The sequence below is a fragment of the Agelaius phoeniceus genome, chromosome 10 (genome assembly GCF_051311805.1).
Source record: "Agelaius phoeniceus isolate bAgePho1 chromosome 10, bAgePho1.hap1, whole genome shotgun sequence".
NCBI lineage: Eukaryota > Metazoa > Chordata > Aves > Passeriformes > Icteridae > Agelaius > Agelaius phoeniceus.
The window spans coordinates 20,452,139-20,477,021 of record NC_135274.1 but is presented as its reverse complement, the minus strand read 5'-3'; the positions used below and the strand labels follow the sequence as shown (position 1 = coordinate 20,477,021).

The 24,883-nt window shown below is 44.2% G+C and overlaps 1 protein-coding gene across 1 annotated transcript in view; it reads right to left on the bottom strand.

Annotated features, from left to right (window-relative positions):
* The window catches only part of GNB4 (G protein subunit beta 4), a 30,567-nt gene extending 13,945 nt beyond the window's left edge, over positions 1–16,622 (bottom strand). The window contains exons 1-2 of the mRNA XM_077184122.1: positions 16,487–16,622; positions 679–777 (exon numbers count right to left, since the gene is read on the bottom strand). Of these exons, the coding sequence (XP_077040237.1) occupies positions 679–735 (57 nt within the window). The 5' untranslated portion in view covers positions 736–777; positions 16,487–16,622. The remainder of the gene's footprint in view (positions 1–678; positions 778–16,486) is intronic.
* Positions 16,623–24,883: the final 8,261 nt, after the last annotated feature.

Genomic DNA, 24,883 nt, shown 5'->3' with positions numbered 1-24,883 from the left:
TTTATCAACGCTTCATGCTTTGAAAATTTTGATGAAAAATAAACAGACTTTGAAGATCCTTATTATACTTCACTGAAAACTGCATCACTGACATATAAATGCACGTTGCAGAAGATTCCTGGAAAACTAACTTTGAACATGACAGCTCATACTTGGTTTATCTTCACTGAGTAAATCCAACAAAAAAAAAAAAAATAGCCTGTATGGGGGCATCAGCATTTAATAAAAATAAACTCCACAGGAAGCCAAGAAACAGTGCTTGTAGAAATGACATCCACCCTGGAAGGCTCTCTCACACTCCTGCTTTAACCCCAGAGGCATCACTTTTAGCCCAGGACCAGGCTCTTCCAAGACCCCTTAAGCCAAACTTGTCATGCCTAGGTTCTAGGAGTTTGCTGCTCCCTTCTGTTTCTAAAAACCCAGAACATAAAACTTGCAGAAACACATACACCCCCTAGCACCAAAACTCAGGAACTTCAACAGGAAATAAAACATTTTGTTCAAGAAATATTACAAATTTACTTCATTATACCAATGGCTTTTCTGATTTTTACTCAAATATTCTGAAAATACGTTAAGCTCTGCAGGAGTTAACCAGGAACAACTGACAGATCTTTACAGTTTGTTGCCACAAAGGAGGAGTTTTCTCATGGAAAAGAAGCAGTTCCCAACTCTTACTCTGATTTGGTTTCGCAGCTGCTCTGCCTCCTGCCGTAACTGCTCCAGCTCACTCATCTTCTTCAGCCTCTATTGCTCACACTCCACTCGTGAAGAAACCTGCCAAGAAGAGGGAAGAGATACTGAAAGTTATTTTTCTCCTTTTTAAAAAGCATAAAAAACCAAAGAATCTGTGTATATATTGATTTTTATTCTGCTTTTAGAAAGGCTTCCAAACAGACATTCCCTTTAGTACACCGTGTTAATGAATTTGGCAAGACCTGAGTGATTTCAATTCCTGAATTACCACGAGAAGCAGAATTAAGTGAAGTCTATTTTAAATACAAAAGCAACTGTCAACAGAACCACCCACTGTACTTTATAAACCTGTTTTGTAGCAGCTCCCTGCTCCCCCACCCAGAAATCTCTGTGGGTCTGTGCCCCAGGATGGCAACACAGAGCAGAGGCTGCAGGTGCCCCCAGTGTTTGCCCCTGGGCTCAGCAGGGCTGTGATACAGGAACCTTGCACAGGACATCCAGGGCAGACTTGCTTTTAATTGAAGATGAAATTTTTGAATCCTAGACTACAGCTGAAATAACAGATTCTCTCCACTTTTTTCTCACATTTTTTTCAGGCAAAACACAATGATCTTTTAATTTCAAAAGCACCCACAGAGTGAGAAGGGATAGCAAAAACCAAATCCTCCCTAAAAGCATCCTTGTGCTGATACAGCCCTCAGTTCCCTAATGCAGTTGTCATCTGAATGAGGACTCCAAGTCAACTTAACAAAAATATCAATTAACAGTAAGACCACATGCAGGCACACTTTCAGGTTAGTAAGTTGTTTTTTTTAAATCAGATTTTTGCATTTGATTTTTTTCAATGTGTTAAACAAGTTTCCTCAGATCAATTTTCAGGTTTTTTATCCCCAGCTCAGCAGTGCAGTCAAACACCACTAGAGACCTCTTAAGTCTATTCACACACATGGAGACTTCAAAATCCTTGCAGTGAAAGCAGTATCAGCAAGTAAATTGCTCACAGACAAGCCAGGCACTTATTTGTAATTTTTTCATGACAGAAAATGCACACCAGAAAGGTGATAATAGTGGTCTCATGACATTATATAAAAAGCCAAAACACTTCTAGTTTGTAGGAGAAGACAGGCAAGTCAGACTACTGCTCACAAAATGAAAATTAAGGAAGGAAGGAAAAGAAGCAGGAAGAAGAACCTATTCAAAACGTTAGTCTATGTTTCCTATTTAGTCCACTGAAAAATGGCCAAAAACCAGAGAAAAAAAGGTCACAGTGTGTCTGGTAAGTTGCAGACCTCTAGGGAAACCCCTTTATTTGGTCTGGCTATTGGCTCCCTGCAGTTCTGTAGTGATGTGCTCTAAAGACTGATTCTGGAAAGGTTTCTTCCATCTATAAAACACCACACTCATAGATTGAAAAGAGTGAGAAGTTTTGGTTCAATGCAATTGGTAATAAAAAAATCATCCTTGGACTAACAGTTTATACAAGTGTTTGAGAGCTACAAAGTTTATTGCTTCTCAAGAAGAAAAGTATCTTCACTAATTATCCTTCTATTTCCTTTCAATCTCTGCTTCCCACAGGTATCACTTCAAGTCCATTTCAGAGCCAACTCACAAGCACACATTGAGGTGGATCATCTCCATCATCCTCATCAGTGACAGGGATGGTGACTCAGCTCTAACGAGCATTTCCAGCTACATGTAAGCAAACTGTGAGGTTCACACATTCCCCTTCCTTAAACCTGTACTCTGTTCAACTACAAAGAATTACCATGTTGTAATTCATATGGGAATTCTCCAGGAGACTTCTCCATTTCCTACTGTGCTCCTTTTTCAGCAGCCCAGACTATTTAACACCTCTGAATGCACAGCAGGCATAACATACAAGCCATCAACACTGGTGTCCAATTTTAAGGATTAAGCATTAAAAACATGACTTTAGCACATGCATTAATCACATACCTTTACAGGCTATCAAATTTAATTACAACCTTAATGCCTTTAATGGGGATGCCTCTATGAAACATAGCCCCACTTTCAGTTCTGACAGTGCCAAATTAACCTTTTCAGAATGATTTTCCCTTTTTACTCCAGAACCTACTGAAAGGTAGCACAGACAAAACAATGGCCTCAAAGGTCTAAAGCCAGCCAGCCATGCTGCCTGCCAATGTAGTCTTGTGTGCTATTTTTAACAGGAGATGAAGATTCCTAGCAGGGAAGTTGATGTATCTCCAATTTTCTGAGAAGGGAAGTCAGCTTCTGCCCTGTGCTGTGCCACACTTCAGTGCTCTGTAGGCAGTCACTTCAAATTCTCACAGAGAATTACTGATCATAAAGAAAGTGACATTATTCACAACTGGAAGCACGCATGGCCAGTCACGAGCACCCAAAGTTAGGGTATTTTTCCATTCATAGGTAAAGCTGTGAGCAGATTTGAGAATGGGCTGTAGCACTGCACTGGCATTCAAAGACCATCTGTAGCAATTCTGCACATAAAATTAATGTTAATTAATGTCACTTGTATCAGCACTGCTCACCACTAATGCCATTTCTGCACCAAGCTGCACCAGCAGCTGCACAGCTGTCAAACTTCACAACTTTAAATTGTGTCACACTCCTCCAAGCTCCTACATGGACAAACTCCAGAAGTCTTCTCACTCACCCACATGTCTTTAGTTTAAAAATAATTCTGAAGCAAATAAAAGGACAATGATCCTTCAGATTTTTAAAAGAAACTTTTAGCAGTGGAAGATCCCTAGCAGCATCAGCATGTGCTAAACCTGCAGAGCTTTAAGCATTACTGCTCAGTAGAAATGTGTCAGTGGTTCAAGGTCAAGCTGCACCTCAGAGAGCTGCCTTCAAACCAGCACACACTTCCACTAAATCCAGGCTCACTTTAGAACTGGTTCACTCTAGCTCTAAGCATTAAAGTTCCTTTCCAGTACACAGCATTTGAACAACTAACTCTGAGATATGAAGCTATGTATAAACACCAAGATACTACAGTAAACAAACTAAGTGCAGTTCAACTATTAAATTGAAATGTATCCAGCAGTGTTGCAGTGCCTGGCAGCAGCTCCCAATGCAAAGGCCTGTGTGTTCAGATCATCCCCCACCATTAAGTATTTAGCAGAACTGGGAGAAAGATGCTTCCACTTGGGATTTTTATTTTTTTTCAAGCACTATTTTCCTGTGCCCACAGGAAGCTACAGAAATTGAGTGGGTAGGGAGGAAGCTCTCATGGATGCATTTCCAGATTCACACTAACTCTGCAAGCAGCATCTCTGAACTCCTGTCAAACTCCTGTGGGAAGATCTTACTGATGTCACCAGACTCACAACTCCAACACAGGAAGATCAGCACATGCTTGGAAGCTTGGAACTCGTGGATGCATCTGTGTCTGTTTCAATCCTTCTGATGCTGCAGCAGTGTGGTTAAAGAGAGTTATGTGCAAAGACCATTACCCAGGCTAGATTCACTTGCTGTAATATTGTTTCTAAGCCTACCAGTGAGGTGAGCAGTGAAGCACAGAACACCACAGAACTGAGAAGCTTGGCAGCAAAGCAGAGGCTGCATCCTACAAACCTGTCCTCACTGCAGAGAAGCAAGACACCACCAAACCTTGAAGTGGGCTACCAGGCATCAGGTAAACAACTTGGGTTTTATCAGATTAAGTGCTGGGACTGCTTTGGCAGGGCTTACAAGCATTGCCCAGAACAGAGGTGATGGCTGTGTTGCAGACTTTTACTCGTACAAATTACTGAAAACCTCAGAGGATTCATCACCAACCCATACTGGGTTACAAAGGACACGGTGCCTCTTCACTCTCCCCTCCAAGATCAAAATACCACAGCCTGGAAGAATCACAGCTTCACAGCCTGGAAAAATCTTTATTCCAAACATGAATTTCCCCAGGAGCCCAACTGTACCATGCTTGGTCATATACACAGCAAAGCCATCAGCTCTTGTATGGGCAGAAAGGATGAGTGAGGATTCCTCCTGCCATCTCAGGAGACTGGGGCTAACATAATGTCACTTCCCTGACTTATTCACAGTTTTAATAAATGTTGAATCAAAGAAAACATAATCTGAGTTTGCTCAGATGCAGAATACTCGTGGTATCTGCTTTTCAGCACTCAGAGGCAGCACCTCTGATGAAAGAGGTCAGAGGCTTCTCTTCAAATACAACTCATGATGTGCTCAATGAACTAGGAACAGTTCCACCTGCTGAGGCCCTGAGGGAAAGAGCACCAGGACAGGGAAGAACCTTTTAGCACCTCTGGTAGGCAAGTGTGCCACTGCAGGACACCCAAACCAGCAGGAAATGGAGCCAAGGACAGAAGCAGCAGCTCAGGGAGCTGGCTGTGAGCTGTGCCCTGGTGTACCAGGGAGGCTCATCCCTGCCCTCAGTCATTTGTAGGCTGAGCTGCACTCAGTGCAATTTCTCCTCAGACTTGTACAAGTGAATTTACTGATACCAAAATAAAGTGCCTCCCAAGGCAGTGTATTAACTAAGTCAGATTGCACAGTGTATCTAGTGCCAGGAAAGCCACTGCCAGGCTTGAGCTCTCCACAGATAAATGACTCCTTACACTATTCCTGATTCAGTAGCAGCATCATTTGCTAAGAGTTTAATTCTTCATTATACAGGCAGGCAGTGACAAATTACCCCAGGGTCTTGTCTCCAAAGTACTCTCTCTGCAACCTGTGGACTCAAAACCTTGTGGCTGGAAAAACACAATTTTCTCTGCAAGAGTTACTAGAGAAGTGTAAATTTGCCCCTCCCCACAACAAAGGTTTGCTATTTCCGTGCCAAATATATAGAGATTAAAGGGACTGCAGAAAGAACAGTCTGTTTGACTGGATTCTTAAGAGCTATCAGTTATTTAAGTAAGAATTTCATTTAGTATAAAAAATCAGTCCTTTAGAACTGAAACAAGTGCTTACCTACATGTATCAACCTCAGGTTTCCAACTCCCATGCAGCAAGATCTCAAAGATCTCACTCAGTAACACCAATGATCCACAAAGTGATCAACAGGCAGGAGGAGAAAGGAGGTTCCACATGGCTTTCATGTGATCATCCCTACCAGTGAGCACACAGGTGGCTGAACATAAGGAATGCTAATTACAGCACTTTACTAAATATAGGGGAAAGACACCAAGAACCACTCCAGCTCTCTCAAGGGAGACACACTGGTAACTCAGACACTCAGGCTGTGGACAGTGGGTTCTGGCTCTGGAGCTGAGCCCTGCCAGCACACACAGACCAACATTTTACACAGTCAGGATGTGCCAGAGAAGATTTTGATTAAACATTGCTTCATTTAGTGACACTAAACAAAATTTGGCAGCTTTGCCCAGTCATTTATGTCTCCCCAAAGCCATGAATAAAGAAGAACAAAAAGAGGTTCTATCTCCTACAGCCTGAAGAGAATGGATTTGACATATTCAAAATCTACAAACTTGGACACAGTGGACAAAGCCTTACATCAAGTGAAATCTCTGCCTGCACAACAGTAATGTAAAGTAAATGCATTGATGCTGTGCTGCAGTTACATACCTTCATATACAGCAACTATTTCAGGTGGAATTTTACATGAAGTATTTTTTATGGTAGAGCTGTTTGAGAATCATACATACACTCAGCTCTGCACTTAGGAAAATGAAACATTAAATGGCATTTTTTACTATACCTTGGGCCTATGCTGCCTCTCCTTTGTTTCTCAAAGACCTTTCCAGCTATCCATTCTCCCAAGCCTTCTTTGTTCTGACTTGTAGCAGTACTGCATCAATAAACAAAGACAACAAAGCAAAGAGCTTTTATATTGGTCAACTAATACTTTAATCCCAGGAGAATAATGCTGGGATAAGTTGAAATAACAGTATGTAAGGGCTATAATTGCCCCATTGTGTACCTTGGTCTTTATCTCTCCTCTCAAACCTCTTCAGTGCACCTCCCTCCTTTCTTTATCTTTAATGTATGTTTTGAGAAGTGCACTAACTGCAGAACATCTTACACACATCACTTAAGTAAGAAAAAAATGGTTATTCCCTCAAAAAAAAAATAGTTACAATTGAGCAAACAAGCCTGGAAATCCTAACTGAATCTTTTCCCTAAGATTTTCCTATGTTGACTTTGTCAGAAGGAATGAAGCGCCGCTCTGATTTCCGACCCCAGGCAGATGCGAGCAGAGCTCGGCCGTGCTCAGGGCCTCTGGTCTCCCCAAGAAGAAAACAGGAAGCAGCCTGGGTGTGACCTCGCTCGCTGAGGTCAGTGCTATTGTTGCACTTCTGCACGGTTTGGAAGTGTTTTAAAGTGATATGTCTCCATTATAGCTCTGGTACAAAAACAGGAAATAATCAACCAACGCCTCTCGAGAGGAAGGGTATGAACAGAACTTTCTTAAACACCCATTCCTCTAGGAGAGACCATCCCCAATTCCAAGGGACCAATGGATGTGTGTGCTCAAAAACTGGATGGACAGCTGGAAAGGGGATGCCACAAGAGAGACTCCAGCAAACTGAGTGGGATTCGAGCCTCACCTCTGGGTGTGCTCACACGCCCTGAGCAGCCACACCAGGAACACAACCCCACCCACCAACCGGGTGGCACCAGCACTTTCAAGGCAACAAATATTGCTCCTTCCTCCCTTCTCCAAAACACCTCAGACCCACTCATCACAAAGAGCAGAAGTATGTGCCATTTTATACACACGTACACACTCAGCCAGGGATTTTAACAGAACTTTGAAATAAAGCCTGCCACATCAAAACACTTCTATACACCACAAGAACTACCTGGAGCTATGAAGAGAATTTACACCTCTGCATTCACCTCCAGGCTTGAGCACTGTGAACATCACCCTGGAGTGTTTCTCAGCCAGAGGGGAGCAGAGGCAGCAGCAGCTCCAGCAGGTCCCGTGGTGCTGCTGCATCTCTAAGCCATCCCCTGGCTCAGAGAGTGAACCCACAAGGGCCAGGCTGGAACTGGGGCATCCTCAAGGTCCCCTTCCAACCCAAACCACTCTGTGGTTCCACAGGACCAGCCCCAGCACTCCAGGGCACGGCCCATGTTGGTTTTGGTGACTGGTTTGATGATGGTTTCCATAGAGGACAAACAGACCAACAAACACTGACCTTGTTGACAGCAGTGACAAAACAGACAAAGGAAATCAGTTTAGAAATTGAAGTGATTCTTAAGTTTACCAGTAAAAAATAATCACTGACTTGAGACTGTTATCATTTGGCTGACAGCTCATGACACTGGTCTCTTAAGCTCAGAGATATGAGAGTTTATTTCTAAGACCCAGCTGAAGTCAAAGCCAAGTACATTCATAAAACACATACAGAAAGGCCTTACTCTTCTTAACCCATACATTACAAATTCTAGAAAAAAAGCCTCAAGAAATTCAGTGTTAAGCATAAGGCTGAGAAAAGCACAGGAAGGAAGGAATTTTTTAGTCATGAATATTTCACAGTCCAACAGTGATTTTTCCAAAATTAACATTCTTGCATCTTATATTCATTATGTTCGTTTCCAGGTCAAAATGTTTTGGTACATAAGCACAGATTTATTTTTATCACACTGCCTGCAAACAGAACTACATGTGAAATTCAAATGATCTTGTCTTTAGTGACTGTAATAATGATTCTGCAGTAAAAACTTGGTTCACTGACCTCAGGACACTCCATCACTGAACAAATTATTATTGGTTTTGCAATTCAAAACATGTAAGAAATGGCAAGAAAGATCTTAATGAAGCAGAAAGATATAACCCTAAGTAAGAAGACAGAGATGGTTCCAATCCAATTTCTTCCTTGGGGACAGACAGGTGGATACACGTATGGAGTGAGCTTAGGGCTTTTGTCTCTTCAAATACCCAGCCATACCCAGAAGCCATTTGAACGTTTTAGTAGGAAAAGTGTACTGCAGAGTGACAATTCAAAGTCATTCTGAAAGACCTTCATTTACATTTAAATCCATCTCTAAGCAAGTTTGACTTTGGATTTTTTTTAAGGGCTAATGCATTGGTATTTACTGAAGTGGCATCATGTAGGGCCGTGCAGTGCTATGCATATAAAATCTGGTCTGGCACCTACAGGCACAAAAGATTACTGAAGCAGCCTCCTGTTATCTGAGAGTGAGCAGACTGCACAGCATGCATAAAAAGCACCAAGTGCACAGAAAATCTGAGGTTTAAAGTCAACGGAGAAGATACACATTAAGAGAAACTATAGTGTCTACAGGAAAAGTGCCTCCATTCATCTCAGATGACTGCTCACTTGCCTGCAATCATTTCTGGCTGACAGTCTTTGCAAGTGGAGCATTCTCCCTCTCCTGAGGAGCAGAAAGCCCAGCAGTACCAGTTACACACACACACTAAATCCTTTCAGATGTACCATCAGGAGAAGCCATGCATTTGATGGATCCCTGGTCCCCAGCCCCTTCCCTCCTCCCCATCCAGCACTCCCTTGGTACCACGGTCACAGCGAGGCTTTATGTGCTGCTCATCCCCTCAAGCTGAACACAGCTGCACCCTTTCACTGCACAACGAGGCAATATAAACATCTCAGCTTTTTTAATACCAATTATCCAAAGGGCAGATAAAGCTACTGCCCTCAAGGCAGATAAAGCTACTGCCCTCAGGTCTCATTTTAATTTTGCTTTCGGTTCACAATACATTTCTGGTCTTTCTTCTCAATCACAATTACTTGTGATTTGAAGCCATGAAAATTAAGTTCTCTTCCAGACTAGAGTTCAGGCTACCTTCTTAAAAAAATATTTTTTGAGATTCACATTTATATGAGATGCACATACTTCAAAAAAATCTACCAAAACCCTCACACTATAGAATGATCAGAAATCCAACGCTAGGAAGTAAAACCCCCATGTACTGTTTTGTCACCCCTTTTACTGCAAATACAGGATTAAGAGCACATGGGCTGTGTAGCCACTTCTGGTACCACTTCTGATGAGACTGATATATCCAATCTACACTCCTTGGATTGCTTTTGATGTTTCTCAAGCAGTAATGTCTCTTTTCAAACAGTCACTTACTAACAAAGATACAACATCCAATACTGAAGAAAGTTACCTTAAGGAAATCAGTAGCACTGTGTTCCTAATTATCTCCACACTTGCAGGGTTCTCAAAACAAAGGCTGTCTTTGTAGAAGTAATTTTTAACTGGTCCAAAGTCAGAAATTACCTATCTGCCTGGAAAGAAAATGGCCCCAGATTAAGTTTCCAACAGAAGAGGATAAAAGAGAAACAAACTGCTACTGCAAAGAAATAAAATATTGATTCCCACATGTAGTAGTCTTCCACAAAGTGTAACTTTTTTATTTTTTATATGAAAACTTTTTTGTGAACACATGATGCTCACTAGGTTATAAATAGCAGAATTCCCCTCTGGAGACAAAGCCTAAGGTTATAGACAGGAATAATGAGTCAGGCAGCATGGCCAGGAGAGAGCCCACAGCTCCACAGCCTGCTTTGCTCAAGGGGCTTTCCAATCCACTGGAACTTCTGTTGCTGTAAATGCTCCCTGCATGTCTCAGTCCTGGTCAGCCAGGTCAGCAGCTCAGCTAAATCCATCTGTTCCAGCCCTCACCAGAGAGCAGACACTGCTCCTGGAAGCCTTTGGTGTTTAATGTTTGAGACACACATTCCACCACTCGAGATTTTCTCAGCAATGGTGACTGATTGGTAAAAGTGGCTGAAGATCCTTGAGTTCCTGCTGCCATGAGCTCCATGCCAAAGATACCCAACTCAAAGAAAAGGCAAACACAGGCCCAGCTCTGGAACTCTGCAGCAGTTCAGCTGTTTGCTGAGGCTGTTGGCCTTTCAGCTCATCCTGTCACAGTTATCAGAGCTCTACCGTTCAGGGTCATGAGGTTTCTGTAGAGATTGAGAACAGAGAATTCCTTGAGCTTCTGAAGCAGCACCACCAGGAAAAGTCAACTTTCTTCACTCCATCCTTTCTCAAAGGGCATGTTTGGCTTTTGATGCCCATCTATCTGCATTTGTAAGAACATCTAACAGACGAGCAGGAAAAAAAGGAGTTGTAATCACTTCCCATCTTCAGCTACCTGACTTTCCAAATTAGCTGCTTTTTCCTAAAGTGTGGGCAACTGCAGTGAAACACTCACATCATCAAATACTCATTTACAGGACATTTACTCTGGATTAGAATTTTATTTTTATTTTGTATAAAAATAAATAAATAATCCAGCTCCCTCTTTTGGGATGCTTCCAAGACAAAAGAGGAGTTTCCCCTTTTCTGGTGCCTATCTTAGAAATTAAGCTTGTGTTTGTAGCACCAAAGCCACAGTTTTATTTCCAGGCCATCTCATTCTCCATACTTTCAATTTATTTTGTATTTAGACACTTTGTATTAAAACTACTTGAAAAGGCAATGAAGAAGTTTCTTGTCCAACAAGTGTCAGTCAGTGAGACTGAAAATAGGCATTCAGTGTCCTATAAAAAGCTGTAACACCTCCCTGTGGACCACTGCTCTTCTCCCTGAGATTGTCAGGAGCACCCAACCCCCCTGCTGTGCCCTTCCTACCATTCAATGGAAGGAAAATGGTACTAACGTCATGATTAATTTCTTGAAGTTCTAGGGCATCTGGACTTAATGCTGTCATGGAAACTTTGCTGTGCTGCTCTTTTAACTCTGCTTTATCCTGTCTAATGTTGGGATTACAACAAAACTTGATCTTCCCATCAGCACCATGAACAAGCAAAGGGAAGGGCTCCAGTCTGCCTCCTCAACAGCAACACAAGATAAATACAAGGCCCTAAACCTAATTCAGACCTTTTGGGGGAGAGAAAGCTCTTATAGAATTTAACTACCTAAACCCTAGTGTACTCCAATTTACTAATTTTTAGTACCGTGACATTACATTGCACTGTCAAAATCTTTAAGTCAAATCATCAACACTGATCAAAATCACTAGGTACACACTACATTTAGTGTGTGAAATCAGATTTTGACAAGTATAACATCTATACATAGAATCTGAATACTTGTTTCAGCTCAGTAATAACTAAGTTCAACTTAAATCAAGAACTGAAAGAAGAAAAATGTCTTCCTTTTCCAAGCTAGGAATAAAACTGTTTTGTATGAACAATCACCTAAAGCAACCAATTATGATACAAAGGGTCACCAGAAAAATACTCAGATCAAATATTTCTTTTAAATAGACCAATTTTAAATATCACGTTTCAACAAGAGATCGTAAAAGAGCATCTTTAATTTTAATGCAAGACTTCAAATGCACACAAATACTACACAAATTGCATTTCAATATATAAACATAAAATTACACAAGTGCAATTTATGTTAGAAATAATTACTACATACATATATATATAAGTAAATCAGGAAAACCATATACAAAACATAATCCAACAAGAATTAAATCATCAGGTTATCCTGAAACTGCTTGTCTGCTCTGTGCTAGACTAGATGCTGACCACCTGAATTAATGCCTGCATGATGAAAACAAACCAGGCAGGTCCAAGAGTTCCCACTGCTGATAGCAATGAGGTGATTTGTCCTTGTAAAGCTGCCAAGACAGTCACTGAAAGCAGCTCCAAGACCAATCTCATTTAAGAAGCACATTCAATCCTGGGATTGATTTTATGATTTCATTTTGTTCTCCTCCCCACCCCATTTGAAAATTAAAACCTTATCAAATAATTTCAATGTTAACATTACTCAGCTATTTTAATGTTTCAAAACACTGGGATTCACAATGACTCAAACATTTGGCTTACACTGAAAATCCATATGATTAATATTTGTCTGAGATCTAATGTAACAAGGAGGGGGAAAATAGCTCCTGCAAATTGTCAAACCTGTTTTGCCCCAAAGAACTAATTTTACATAATAGGTGGCACTTGAGAGTGCCTTTTGCTCTACAGTAGAATCAGGCACTTCCATCTTTCCAGTTTAAGCCCTTTTGGAAGGCAGGAGACTGCAAGAGTTACAGTAATTGAATCAAAACCTGGCTTATTGTGTGTCAGCGTTTCACAAACTTCTGGAAGCCCAGACACCTTAAAGGAAATGAAACCATCTTCAGTGAACTGCCTAAGTATTTGCCAGCCAGTGTCCACCTGCAGTTGTGCTAACTGTGGCTTTGACAAACCCTCAGCCCAGCTCTCCCTCTGGCACTGCCCCTCAGGAACTCACAGTGATCCATCGGCACACCCAGTGTCGCTGGGGGCACCCAAGCTGACATTCACTCAAAGCATCCACCAGCTCCCCTCCTGCTCTTGTGCTTCAGGCTCTCTGCAAAGCCAGCTCTGCTGTTCAGACACTGCTGAAGACATGACCCCATCCATCCCTGAGCAGTGCCACGCTTTAATTAAAGCTGCAGCTCAGGGCAGCCCTGCCCCTGTTATCCAGAAAGCTCCATGAACCCCTCTGCACCAAAGCACAGCCTCGAGAGAACAGCACACATTCTGTGTTTTTCAGGAGCATTTGCTGTAGTTCTGTTTCAGATCTTTCACGTAAATTCTATTACAAAACTCCGGCTTGCAAAACACAGAAGTTGCATACAAGAACAAAACAATAACAACCAAATTTAATTACACACTTCCGAAGATGAAGTAAGTGACAGGTTTGCATCCAATTAGAATAGAGAAAAAATTTTGTAGAACTTAGAAAATGTTTTCTTGATTAGCAATACTATGCATACTTTCTAAACAGTCAGTTCCAGGCACTGGGGAGCTGCATTAATCTGAGCATTGATATTTCCAGACAGTGTTAAGTACAAAACACAATCCCTGCATTATCACTGTCCCAAAGTTTTTACCTTCACGGCACATCAAGCTCAGAGATTCTGAATTTCTTACTAGTTTGAGAAGACATTCAAAGTCACTTCTGAGATATGAAAAAAATCTAAATTACTGTCTTCAGTAACACAATAGTCATAAATTAAAGACTCTGGCAGAAAAGAACAGTAACTCAAGAAGATCACTTCTCTAGATACTGTCAGGATTTTTTACTTGTATTTCTTATTCACCTTCAAAATCTTATATTCATAAATTTTGTGCCATTTTTCTTAATGGTCCAGGAGAGAACTACACAGTTCCGTATTCAAAAATGTTTTTGCAAGGTTTTCTAGTTAGGTTTCCGAGTCCTACATTTTTCTTTAGAAGCCTGAAAATTAAAATACTTGGACAAATTAAACACAAGATGCATCAGTGCTCAACTAAGCAAAATGAGAATACAGTTGAAACTTTCATTATCTAACATAAATATAACACAACATTTGCAGCCAACAATTTTTTATTTAAGATTTAAACGACCTGACCAACTTTCCAAGCATTCAGAAAAGGCCTGAAGTGGATAGAGCAGCAGCTATTTGCTGTAGTACTTTAACAATACAGAAGAGAGAAAAAGACACATCTGTAACCTGAAACTCAATTTTTTTCATGATTAACAGGTGAAAGGTATACACTACATGCTATTAAAGCAGCCTTAGTTCTCAGCCTATTAAATCTGTACAACTCATCTACATTATCCACTGTGAAAACTGATTATTTTAGAGAAATAATAATTCAAAATATAGTTTGCCAGAGCAGACACACAGCGAGACATTTCCATACACTTACAATCTCCCTCATTTCCCTAGCCCCCTTCTTCCAAGATAACATCAGTCTGTTCTTTGGAAGCACAAATTAACTTCACCACAGCTATCGTGCTTAGAAATCACAAACAAACACTGTGAAAAACCCGCTGAAGATTCCCATCCCATTAAGAGACTTTCAGGACTGTGCGTGCTTGTCATGTGGTTTGTTTCATCTTAATTTGTTGATGTAGTTATTATTCCTGTTAGCACAGCTCCAGACTTCCCCCAGCTCTAACCAGCAACTGCATCTCCTGCAGCTGACACTCCACTGCCAGGTTAGTGACCATCTTTGATATCACTTCCCATATTTCTAACACAAGTCAGGAAGTAGCTTCAGGTTTTACTCTGAACACTCCCATGACTTTGCAGACTCATGTCCCTGCTATTCCTACAGAGCAGTTTTCATCTCTCCCCGGGTTTTACAGGCTGGTACCTGTCTCCTCTCCCTGCACCATTTTGCCATTCTTTCCCCTTCCTTCCCCAGTACTCTCCACCCAGCAGAGGAGCATCCACTCCTCTGCTGCTTCAGAAACTGATTATACCTAATTAAATTAAGCACTTTTTTCCTCAGCTCATACTTAGCTTTGAGACTTACCCTGCTTCTATTTCAGAACTGAAAACCATCCTGGAAAATCATGTACTTTCCCAGCTACAATAACCAGCCTAATAAAAGACAACATCCTCAACTGTATAATTAACAGGAGGGAATGGATCAGAGGCTTATTTTGCATTAGTTCAGATAATATTACAGCATAAACTAGCCTACCACATTTATATCTGGTAGCAATTTGGATGCTTTTCACAATTTCCAACAGAAATCAAACTAAAAATTATCGAAGATGATAGTCTCAGCAACAAGTGCAAAATTAAAAAAGCAGATTCAAAATGAATCTGGACGGGGAAACGAGCAATACCTAGGAAGTATGACAAGAAAAGCACCTAATGACTTTGCACTTTTCCTAAAGACGGGGAGCACCTTCCGACTCACCTTTGCCACAACAGTCACGCAAGACATGCAAGTCACAGCCAGCCCGATTTACGGAACGCTGAGCCCCGAACTGAGTTGTGCTGCTCTCGTCAGGCACAGACCCGAGAGCGGAGCTTCCCCCGCCCTTCCCCGGCCCGGGAGCCGCCGGGCGCTCCCGCAGCCCACACGGGACCCAGGGCCGGGCCAGCCGATGCTGCCGGGAGCGCCGTGCCCCGGCCGGCCCTGCCCACCCGGGCTGCCCCCGACCCCCAGCAGCTCCTCCCCGGCCGGAGGGACCGCGGCGCCCGCGCCCCGGTGTGTCACTGTCACCGCCCCCGGTGTGTCACCGAGCCGGGCCCGGCGGCACCGGGGGTCGCTGCCCGCGCCCCGCCCGCTCCTCACTCCCAGCCCGGGGTACCGAGCCTCTCCTTCCCTCCGCACGCCCCGTCCCCGGCACCGCTTCGGGGGACGCTCCGCGGCCCTGCCCCGGCCCCTCCCTTCCCCGCGGAGCCCGGGCTCTGCGCCCGCGCTCCGGGGCGGGCGGGACAGCACCGGGTGATGCCGCCCGCCCGTCCCGCCGGACCCCGGGACCGCGCCCTCGCCCCGCGCCCGCCCCGGCCCCTCTGCCGCGGGGCTCTCCCTGCCCGGGGCTTCACCTGCCAGGGTCTCACGGCGCTGGGGCCGCTGCCGGCGGCGCCGCCCGAGCCCTGCCTGCCTCCTCCTGCCCCCCCCGGCGCTGCGGTGGTGCCGCCCATGCCCCCCCCCGGCGCCGCGGATGGGGCCGCCCAAGGGGCGGGGCGGGCGCGGCGCTCCCGGGCGGCCCCGCGGGGGCAGCGCCGGACGCGGCACCAGGACCCGGGACCCTCCCCGGGACCGGCGAGCCTGAGCCCGCCCTGCTGGGGCCGAGCCCGTCCCCGGGCTGCGCGGCCCAGGCGGGAAGCGCACTGGAGCCTCCCGTCCGCCCGCAGTCCCGCGGCAGCGGCCGGCGCTGCCGCCGCGCCGGGAAGCTCGGCCTGCGGCCCCACGCGGCCCCGCCCGGCCGAGGTTCTCCGGCCCCGGCGCGGCGAGCGGAGCCGCGGGGGGACCGGGCACCGCCCTGGGGCGGCCGAGCGGAGCCGCGGGGGACGGGCAGAGCTGCCCGGCGGCAGAGCCCAGCCGCGGGGACATCCCCCGGGCAGAGGTACCTGCGGTGTCCGGGGGGCCGCGGAGCGCGGTGTCACCGAGCCGCCGCCATGGCGCTGCTGGGGCGGGAGCGGCTCCGCCCCGCCCGCATGGACCGGACAACGTGACGGGCCGTTACCATGGCAGCGCCGCGTGACGTCAGAGCGCGCACAGCGCCACGCCCCCTGCGGGCGGAGCTTCTGTCACCCCGCGTGTGACAACCGTGAGGGACGGGACACGGGGCATGGGGACACTGAGGGTGACAGCCGTGAGGGACGGGACATGGGGACACTGAGGGTGACAACCACGAGGGACGGGACACGGGGCATGGGGACACTGAGGGTGACAGCCGTGAGGGACAGGACACGGGATATGGGGATACTGAGGCTGACTACACCTCTCAGTGTCCCCTCCTGCCCTGACCCTGATGCCATCTCTGCACCTGTGCAGAAGCAGAGCCTCAGCACGGCCCTAGGGCAGCCCTGCTCAGCCCCCCAGCACCAGCCATGGCACCCTTGCACCATCCATCTCCTCAGCACGGCTCTGCCACACCCTCAGCAACACAAACTGTCAAATTTTTGCAAAATATTTTCCATGAGTAGCAAAACCTCTGTGAGTAAAGCAGTCTTTGAGCTATTAGTGTTTTACTGATACATGGCTCAGTGTTAGTGACAGCACGTGCTGGAACATACAGTACATACTGTAATGAAACAGCTCATTGCTTACCCTAAATCAGCCTTAAAAAACATGCACATTCCCTAACTGACTCAAGCCTATGATTTTAATAGCTCTGTCCTGGTTGCAAAGTCTGTGTTGTGCTTCCCTGTGCTGCAATGCATCTGTCTTCCATTTATCCAAAGGACAGATGCCATTCAGCAATGTGTTTACTTTGCATTTAATGAGTGATCACACAGCAAAAATCAACAAGGAACGGGTTTAATTTTGTTGGACCATATTTGAGGAAAATACACTTGTCTCAGAGTCACTGTATCACCACATAAGTAACCTAAATTTTTATAAAGGGGAGAAACTGGTGCAAGGATCTCCCTTAAAATATACTTGTTCCCTTTCATTCTTCCTAATACAATCTTCAGGACCCTGAGGAGTGGTTACTGACAAGATACCACCCCAGAATGAGCACACCATTTCTCTTCTGTTTTCAAACAACTGTGGAAGATAACAGCAAGGAAAGCCTTGCTGTTAAGTTCAGATGGTATTTGGGTAGTTACATATTATTCAATTATCAGGTTTTGTCCTTCCAGTGCTAACTAAACATTTAAAATTACATAATTTATCCTTATGACTCATTTGGGAGCCAGGGAAGATTCTTCAGTTGCAGGCAGTGAAAATGAAGCACACAGGACAGGGTTCTCCACAGGGGAGCTCATCCACAGGGGTGGCACTGATGGGGCTGTGGTGGTCCAAGGCAAACAGCAATATCCTGTCTTGAACCAACCAGCACAAAGAACAGCAACTGCCCCTTCTTATGAAACTCATCTCACCCACTGGGTAGGCAGTTTAGTCATTTATTAGATGAAGTTACAAATTCCTAATGAAATAGAAATCCCCAGTTCTCCTGCTGGCAGTGTTTTACCGCCAGCTATTATCCAGTTCAGCTTCTGATCACTGGTTTCACATGCCAAACCCCACTCTGCAAAATCAGAGCTACCCCTAATGGAGCCACTCTTATGCCAGTTCTGCAATATGCTTTGTATTATTTTAGAATTTATATAAGGCATCAATTTGTTCTGCAGTGAAAGAGAAATCTTGGGACACAGTGCCAGATTAGTTTTTAAAATCAATATCCAGATCAGTTTCTCTAACATGTTCCTTTTGAATTATGAGCTACTACAGCCAACACAGCAACTTTGGTTTCTGATAGATTAAATGCTACTGCAGGCCTGTGGTGCTTGGATTCCTGCCCAGTGAGTCTGAAACACCTCCGAAGGGAAGGCAGAGGAGGGGAACCTGTTTGGGGATTGTGCTGATTCAGCTGTAACTGAAAACCCCAGCCAGGACAGCTCCAGCAGCGCCCTAAACACCCTTTGGATGGAAATTTGTGAAACAATGTGTTAGATCAGTGAGGGGGTATGAGGAAGCAATGAGACGTTCTCTAAAAATCTTCCCAGTCTCGGCAGGGCTGAGGCTGAAAGGCACAAAGATGGACAGGGACATGTACAATCTAAATTATCAAAAATACCACCAGAGTCTCTGCATGTCTTTTCTTGGTTCCAGAGAAATGCAGGGCTCACTGTCAGCCTGGTACTTTGCCTGTACCAGAAAGCCCCCACATTTCATTAGCCCATTATCTCATTGGTTCCCAAAACACTTCAGGATACACATGGAGGTGTCATGTTTGCTCAGGAGACAAGTCAAAGGAAAAAAAACCCAACCCATAGCTAAGAGACACAGATCCAGAGGGAATCCCCTGCTCTGGTGAGACTGAATCACACAACTCCTTTGGCTGACTTCAGGAAAACAAAAGAAAAAATAAATTGCTCATTCAGACTTCAGAATTTTATCGAGGGGACAGTCCACTTCCTCTACAGTGGCAAGGCTGGTTTCCTTCAGGGTTGTTTGTGTCACTGTTCTCCCCACAGCTGCACCACTGCCTTTGCTTTATCCTCTTTCTTTGTTAATGTCTGACAGCTCTTCTGCCACTGCAGTCTGCAGCTCTTCAGGGGAGATGTGCTAATCTACATCTCCTCTCCCTCACTTTGCATCTCTCTTTCCAGATCTAGGAATGAAATGGCACTTAACCCCTTATTAATAAGCGAGCAATCTCACTTCATTTTAATCAAACCTTTTGGAGAGCATGAAACTTAAAAGTTCACTTAATTTACTTATTTAATTACTTGCTAAGGAGGATTACACATATTATCTCTATATTCTATGTACATGATGGAAAACCTATCTTCCTTCAGACATCCCTTCCTCAGCTCATTCCTAAATATGACAGCAAATGTTTTCCTGCTTTTTCTTCAGTCTCCTGGTTTTACTCTCACTGGAGTCTAACATTCACTCCTTCCTTGCAGACCCCTCTGCTTTCTCAGGGCACAGCAGGCACGGGACAGACCCTCTTCTCTTCCACTGCTCTTCTGTCACCCCACAGCTGATGCAGAGTGGCCTTTCACAGCACCAGGCAGTGGTGATCTCTGCACACCAGGTGATGCTGCACATGAAAAGCATCTGAGGTGGAAGTTCAGTTCATGTTGTTTCCATGTCTCTAGAATTCCTGGAAGGAATGTGTGAGGCACCTGCACTGGCTGCTCACCACCAGCTCTGCTCCACGGATCACTGATTAATGGGGCAGGTGGAGGAGAACGTCCTTGCTGTGTTTTATGAGTGTCCCTGTGCTACCAAGAAACAGGGAACCTCAATTTCTAGGGCTGCCAATCCAGCAGTTCCTTTTATAGCCTCATGCTAATTTTTTAATATTTAATTCAAATTAAAAATTGAGGAAAAATAATGTAAGCACAAACAAAAATAATGACAGTGGATGTCAGTGTATTTACTTTTTGAGGTCCAGTAAAATAATTTATCAAGCTACACAGCTGGATCATTGTGCAGCTGCAGTGACTCATCCTTTTAGGAGAACTGAACAATCACTGAACACTATTTAAATAGAAGAAAGGGGAGTGGGGATATATGGATAGATGCTTTACGTGCAGCCTATATATATGCATGTATTTCTGAATATATTAGTATTTCTTTCAGATAAAATGATAAAGGATACTCGTGGAACCACTGAAAGTGCTCATTGTAAAAGAAAATCAAAGGGGCTGAAAAAGCCATTTGATCTGTAGGGCTCCCATCTAAGATCAGTTTGGCACTGGGATCAGTGTGGGTTTCACGTGCTTGCTGGAATTTGCAGGGTATTTCACTGATATAATTTGCAGGGTATTTCACTGATATAATTCACAGGCTATTCACTGCTGGAATTTGCAGGGTATTTCACTGCTGTAATTCACAGGGTAGTCACTGCTGTAATTCAGAGGGTATTTCACTGCTGTCTGAGATGACTCGGTGAGGCAAAGACAGGGCTCTTCTCAGTCACGGTGCTTCTGCAGTTCTCTGCTGCTGCAGCCCAGCCCACTGGCAAGGATGGCACGTGAGGGCTGAGAAAACTCCACAGTGTGTTTCAGAAATCCTCTGATTCCTTCTGGAGGGGGAGAGGAGTAAGCAAGCAGAGGAAGGGGAATCTTATTTAAAACCTACACCAAAAAAATGTAAGAGTTTGCCTCCAAATGCCAGCCTCAAGGAAAGAAGCCTCACATCAGCTGTACCTCGGGCAGCACCTTTGCTCGCCCTGGCCAGGGAGAAGGCTCCTTTCTACCATGGGTGTGGAATGGAAATAGACACTTCCATAAAGTGCTGTCTGCTCAAATGTCACAATGTTGGCTTTCTGCCCCATTTTCAGCTGCAGAGAACAGCAGATGGGAGGGGCAGAAACAATGAAGATCCCTTTTTAACTCTCAGTTTGAAAAATCTCCCAGTCCTTTTCAGCCAAGTAGGTCTTCTCCCATCTATTCTGAGCATGGCGTTTTCCACATCCTGCTTTGGAAACTACACTTACTTTACCATATACCAAACCTAATCCTCAACCCCCAGAATTTCACAGGGTGTGCAGTAGGGAGCAAACAAGGACTAATGTGCTGCCCAGAAAAGAGCAAGTGATCACTCTTTGTGAGTTTTCAGTTACTTCCTCAACCAATGAAGAGCATAATGTACATTAAAGTTGTGTGCCAGGTATAATGTGTAATGAGTGCAGACAAAAGAGAAAATGAATAGTCATGAAAGGAGCTTAACAAAGCATTCAGTAACTGACATGGGTAGTAAGAGTGTGGAATTAGGAAGAAAGGAGTATGAAAGAAGTATTATTTTGTTCAGTCTTTCAAAAATTGTTTGGCCTTTTCATGGAACAAGACAGGAAGCCAACTGAATAAGCATGATCAGGAATATTCATTACCTTTAGAAATTCTTACAAATAGAAGCCACTTTCTAATCACAACAAAGCCAAACTGCTTTTCACATTTTTAATGAAAGATTCTTGCATTCCACTGCTACCCAATCTTAGGAAATCACAGGTGTAATATTTTTCAGTATGTGTATCCAGAGTGCCACCCACAAGCACATTCACATCCGAAGCCCTGCAGCACATAACCTCAGCACTGTCCCCCTGAGCACAGTTCCTGGCAGCTTCCTGCAGGCTGCAGAACACCAGCTCCCAGGTGCCACACTGGCAAATGCTTCGGTGAAGATCAGTAAAATGAACCAAGAATTTAACTCTGTCAGTTGCACTTGCATTACAGTAAAGTTCACAAATCCACTTTTGGGATCTTAGCTAACCCTTGGGTGCAGTGCAGCAAGAAATACTAAATGCAGTCAAGGGTTGCATTCAGAATAATTAGAGATGGATTTCCTCTTCCCCTGGACTTTGAGGCAGAGCTCACACCAAGCTGTCAGCAGCGGTACTCAAGCTTGCACTTTTGAAGTTTTGCCATTTAACTTAAAAAACTTTTGGTACCCGAAGAGTTTTATGGTCATGAATCAGGAAATCTGATAGGAGAGGCTGAGATTCCAGGTCAGCAGGGAGACAGAGACCATTTTTAGGAAGCTTTTCAGCATAATGCTGCTGCTGGCTCTTTACCTCCATCAGCATCTACAGTACTGCTCTGACCCCAGGCACTCCTGAGGGAAAAGGGATTCAGTTGTGAATTTATGATTCTGGAAATGGCACTGTGGAGGAACAAGGCAGAGCAATGACACTGTCTCTGGTGTTATCTGCAACACTTTTATAGAGCTGTAAGTAATATAAAGTTATGTAACAACTGTGCCCTTAACAAACCACTGTGCCCTGCTGGTGAACACTTCATCCAAATTAAACTGGGGAGGGAGGGAATAGAGAGAACATTAAAGTTTCAGGAGAGAGCAGTTCATACCTTCTGCAGAGCCAGTGCAGATCTGTGCTGTAGCTGTGTCTCAGTAGTTACTAGGATTTGCAACTTGCATTTGCTACCTGTTAAATGGGTGAAGTATCCAGAGCATTTGGGATTTTCAGCAGGTTGAAGGCTATTTCTGTGGTGGTTTGGATGTGTGCATCAATGATGGTGACTCAACATTTAGAACTAATTCAGAAAGGAAAATGAAGAACAGAGGCTTACTGTGTTTAACTGATAGATATTTTAAGGAACACATGGAATAAAATACCTGGTTTTACATGTGTTTTCCTTCAGTAAATAGCATAAGTAGTTGCACAGTTCTTTTTTGTCAACTGTTCTTCAACTATGAATCTCTTTCTCTGAGAAAGTAAAGCATGGAAGGGTGTAAACAGCTTGTCAAGCAACCAGTGTCAGAGCCAAGATCAGAATTCAGATTGCTTGCCCACCTGTTTCCTTCTATCCTTGCTGCTGAGCAAGTTACCCAACACGTGAGCTTTTCAGATGGAAGAACAAGCGAGCAAAGGAGTGAAATTAAATATAAGCAGAGTGAAAATGACCAGCATGAGAAACTAAACAAGCAAACTGCAAAAAAGAAATAGTAAAAACTTTATAAAATAAAATCAGAGATTACAATAAAGAAATAATTTCCATTTTAACGCATGAGAGCTAATGATGTGCTAATGATTTTCCTCATCCACAGAGGGCTTTGGTCCAAAACTCTGCATGAAACCATTCATGCTCTTGTGTGTATTTTTTACCAGAAGTTATCCGTGCTCCTAACCCAAGATGCTCCTGATTTCTGTTCCTTTGCCAGCCTGTTTTCACTGTGTGTCATCCCAGTGCTGGGGAAGGCATCAGCCTGACAGCTCTGCAGGCTGGAGTTCCCCCTCTGAGCACAGGGAAGGATGTGAGGCAGGAGGCAGCTGCTCCCCCAGAGCCTCGGCTTTGCCCTGCCCCAAAACAGCCCTGGCCTCTGAGAGAGTCACTTGGGGACAGGGGCAGTGCTGGCTTTTGTGCTGCTCCTGCTGCTGGAGCTGGGCCGAGGCACAGCTCACACCATCCATCAGGCTGTGCCGGCACGGGAACAGCTCCTGGTCACTCGTGGCCTGGGCTGGGCTGCACTGGGCAACAGGCCATGGACAAAAATCCTGTGTGAGCCATTCCCAGCTCCTCTGAGCCGTTCAAGGCCCTGTAACTCAGCAAAAGAAGAGGCACTTTTTAAAATGAGGCTTCTGACAGATGACAGGGAAGCAATCGCCCCCGCACACACCTGATTCACTCACAGCTCTGAACTGGCATTCCTTCAGGAGCTGGGATGGGCCCAGAGCTGCTGATTCAAAGACACTTGGAATAAGAACTCAAGATTGAAAGGTTTTTGTTCCATCCTGGCTTGGTGCTTCTTTCCTTGGCCTGCTCTGCCTGCCCATGCTGAATGTCAATCAGCAGAGCAGTAGCACCTTTGCAAAGAAGCCCCAAGTGTCTTGGCAAATACATTACCAAGCAAGTGGAAAAACCCCAAGGTTTGCACTGATCCAAAGAAGAAAAGGCTGGAGCAGAGTGGTGGAGCTGAAAGCTGGACAGGGACAAAGGGTTAGGAATTGATAAAGCTGTACATTCTTGTTGAAGCTATAGCAGACACAGAGGTGTCTTTTCCAGAAAAGATTTCTAAACGATGCTCACCATGCATCCACAGCTGATTCTCAGAGACATTTGCATCAAATATCCCTGGAAAAATTCCCATAAGGAAACTGCCAGAATGAGTTGCTAATTGCACATGCAGAGAATCTTACGTCAAAGTGGCTGTGATCAACCCAAAGTAGTTCTCAAAAAAGGCAATTGCATTTTTATTCAAGTCTCTGCCACCTTATAATTGACAGCTATTTGATGTTCTTGGAATGAGTAACAGCTCAGTTTATTACGAATTTCCTAAATCCTGCAGTTAGGACCAGCCTAAGTGAGCAAACAGAGAAAACTGATTTGAATTCAACAAATTCAAGTCTCCCTCTTTGATGGTCTGATGAAACTGGATCATCTTGATCTTTTGTTACTACTGAATAGCTGGGAATAGGTTTCTTTTGCAACCTGTCAGTTTGACAGCTCCATTTACAACAGGAGCTGTTTTCCTGATGATTTCCATGTGAAGCTCTAAGTGACTGAGCATTTTATCCTTCCATTTCAGGAAGCAAATGTTTTTTATTTACTATGTTTAACAGCATTTTCAAGGTCAATATAACAGGATATTCCCTACAATTGTTTAAATTATTAATAAAACATTTTTGAATCTTAGAAATAAATATGATGGTTTTAGGATACCTGGTTAGATTCTGCAGCTCCATTGATTAGAATCCTAAATAATTCCATTCATTTAATGAAATTCATTGCAGTTTCAAGCACCTGTAACAGGGAAAAACCTATACCTAATTTTTTTTGCAGTGCTAAAACAGAAAGAACAAATGAGCACTCAGTAATGCTAATATG